The 2,006-nt window shown below is 32.7% G+C and overlaps 1 protein-coding gene across 3 annotated transcripts; it reads left to right on the top strand.

Moving 5' to 3' along the window:
* Positions 1–1,027: 1,027 nt before the first annotated feature.
* On the top strand, positions 1,028–2,006 carry LOC113382509 (cyclin-dependent kinase 2-associated protein 1-like). Of its 3 annotated transcripts, none has more exons than XM_026620852.1 (3): positions 1,028–1,137; positions 1,219–1,299; positions 1,687–2,006. In XM_026620852.1, the coding sequence occupies exons 2-3, from the start codon at positions 1,297–1,299 to the stop codon at positions 1,996–1,998; spliced, it is 315 nt and encodes a 104-aa protein (XP_026476637.1). In that variant the 5' UTR covers positions 1,028–1,137; positions 1,219–1,296; the 3' UTR covers positions 1,999–2,006. The 3 variants fall into 3 exon arrangements, with proteins under 3 accessions (XP_026476637.1, XP_026476638.1, XP_026476636.1); XM_026620853.1 differs by having other exon boundaries at positions 1,105–1,154; XM_026620851.1 differs by lacking the exons at positions 1,028–1,137; positions 1,219–1,299 and adding an exon at positions 1,572–1,626.

Below are 2,006 nucleotides of genomic sequence, written 5' to 3'. Positions count from 1 at the left end.
AAGGTTGCAATCGTGAACACGTGCCAATTACTTGCAACCCTCACTTCAACATCTGCTAATTTTTAAAACTATTAAGATTTTTGTTAGTTTTTTTTCGTGGTCGTGAAGCGTTGAAAAATAAATTATAAAAAAAATTATTGCCTTTTTATGATAATTTAAAATGACCTAAAATTCATGCCTTTACAATAGAATATGCCCTTCAATTAAATATTATATAATTTGACTTATGTAAATTTTTAACTTCCCGTAGGGTAAGTTATAGTTATCGCAAAAAAATCGAAAATGAAAATTTTTATATATCTTTACCTTAGAAAAACATGGATGTATGTGTGTGTGTGCGGATACAAATTTTCGTCGACGATTTCGGGAACACCGATCAACCGATTTGAATAATTCAAAAAACATTCGATTCGTATTGATAAGGAGACGTGCTGATTATATTTTGGCGAAGGGAGGTCTAGCTGTTTCGAAGATACGGTGCAAAAAGTGCCGAAAACGGTAACTCAGTTTTTAAGAGAACGGAACGTCCGATTTTAATAATTCAAAAAACATTTAACTTGTATTGACAAGATGAAGAACTGATTAAATTTTTGGAAAGCCAGGTCCAGCAGTTATGGATTCTCAACAAAAATAAGTTTAAAAAAATGTCATTTGGCAGTCATAAATGTTTATCGGGCATATGTATATCAAATTTATATCACATTTTGTGTAAATGTTTTAATTAGTAAAGATTTTTAATTACGGTACGAGAAGTTTCAGCAATTTGCCTTAAGGCACAATGCCATGCACCACTAGTTATTATGAAAAAGGCGAGATTTCAACATTTTAAATTTACATTAGGTCTCCTAAAACTTCCTGTTGCAAATCGAGTTAATATTGCCGTACAGTTCGAGTCGTGCCTGATAGTTTTAGGACGGTGCGTTATAAGAGAGGTGCTAGGATGATTCTAGGTTTTCTATCCCTGCCATCGTATCGCATCGTGCACTATTTTTACGGCCATACTTCAGATCTATTCCGCGATAGTTCTGTTTGTGTGCCTCTAGTAAATATGTATTGTATGTATGGGTTGAATGTGTATGTTATTTTGTGAAAAAGTGGAAACTGATGAAGGTCGCTGCCAACAAATGCTTTAACGAGGTAACATCGAAATGCAAGTATGTTTTGTCCTAAAATTACTTAAATTATTCACATAAAACATATATAACGTTTATTAATTAGCCCTTAACCAGTGAAATAAATAGACTTTTCGAGTGTTTAATACAGTGCTGTGAAATAATATATTTATAATTATTAGTTATGGTGAGTACAAATGAATTCATTCCATAATTTAAGATGCATGCATCGTTAGATTCTATTTGAAAAACTATTTGAATACACAAACTCGAGTTATCTAGTATGCTCTGGGTAATTTCATTGATAAGGTAGGTTTGTTTAAAAACAAAAACATACCGTCTCATTATCGAACAATTTTGTTTGATTCGGATGCGCTAATAATCTATTATTACCATTGCAAAGTTTTGCAATAAGATTTATCAAAAGAATTTCAAGAATTCAAAAACATTAATTTTCGACATGGCTCGGAAATACTATCCAGTTTTGAAGAGGCCGAAATATGCAGTTTACAGAGTATATAAATAAGGTAACATACATTGTTTTCAGTATTTCTAATTGTATTTAATTTCTTAGGCGTATGAAATGGATGCAATGGACATTCAAGCCGTAGAATCTAAATTAAGTGATGTCACAGTAACTGCAGTCCCTATGGCCAAACCAGCGCTACCTCAAATATCTGCTATAGTACAAAATATATCAACTAAGGACACGGGCTTATCTAAATATGCACAGTTGCTAAATGTCATCGAAGAAATGGGACGAGACGTTAGACCAACTTATTCAGGAAGCAAAAGTTCTGCTGAGAGGTTAAAACGAGGAATTGTGCATGCAAGAATTTTAGTTAAAGAATGTTTGATTGAAACTGAACGATCTGCCAAACAATAGAAAAGCTT

Source organism: Ctenocephalides felis, unplaced genomic scaffold, assembly GCF_003426905.1.
Source record: "Ctenocephalides felis isolate EL2017-DRISC unplaced genomic scaffold, ASM342690v1 CF-g0.4_SCAFFOLD_03487, whole genome shotgun sequence".
Lineage (NCBI taxonomy): Eukaryota > Metazoa > Arthropoda > Insecta > Siphonaptera > Pulicidae > Ctenocephalides > Ctenocephalides felis.
The sequence above is the reverse complement of the archived record's forward strand: the minus strand, read 5'-3'. Positions and strand labels throughout refer to the sequence as shown.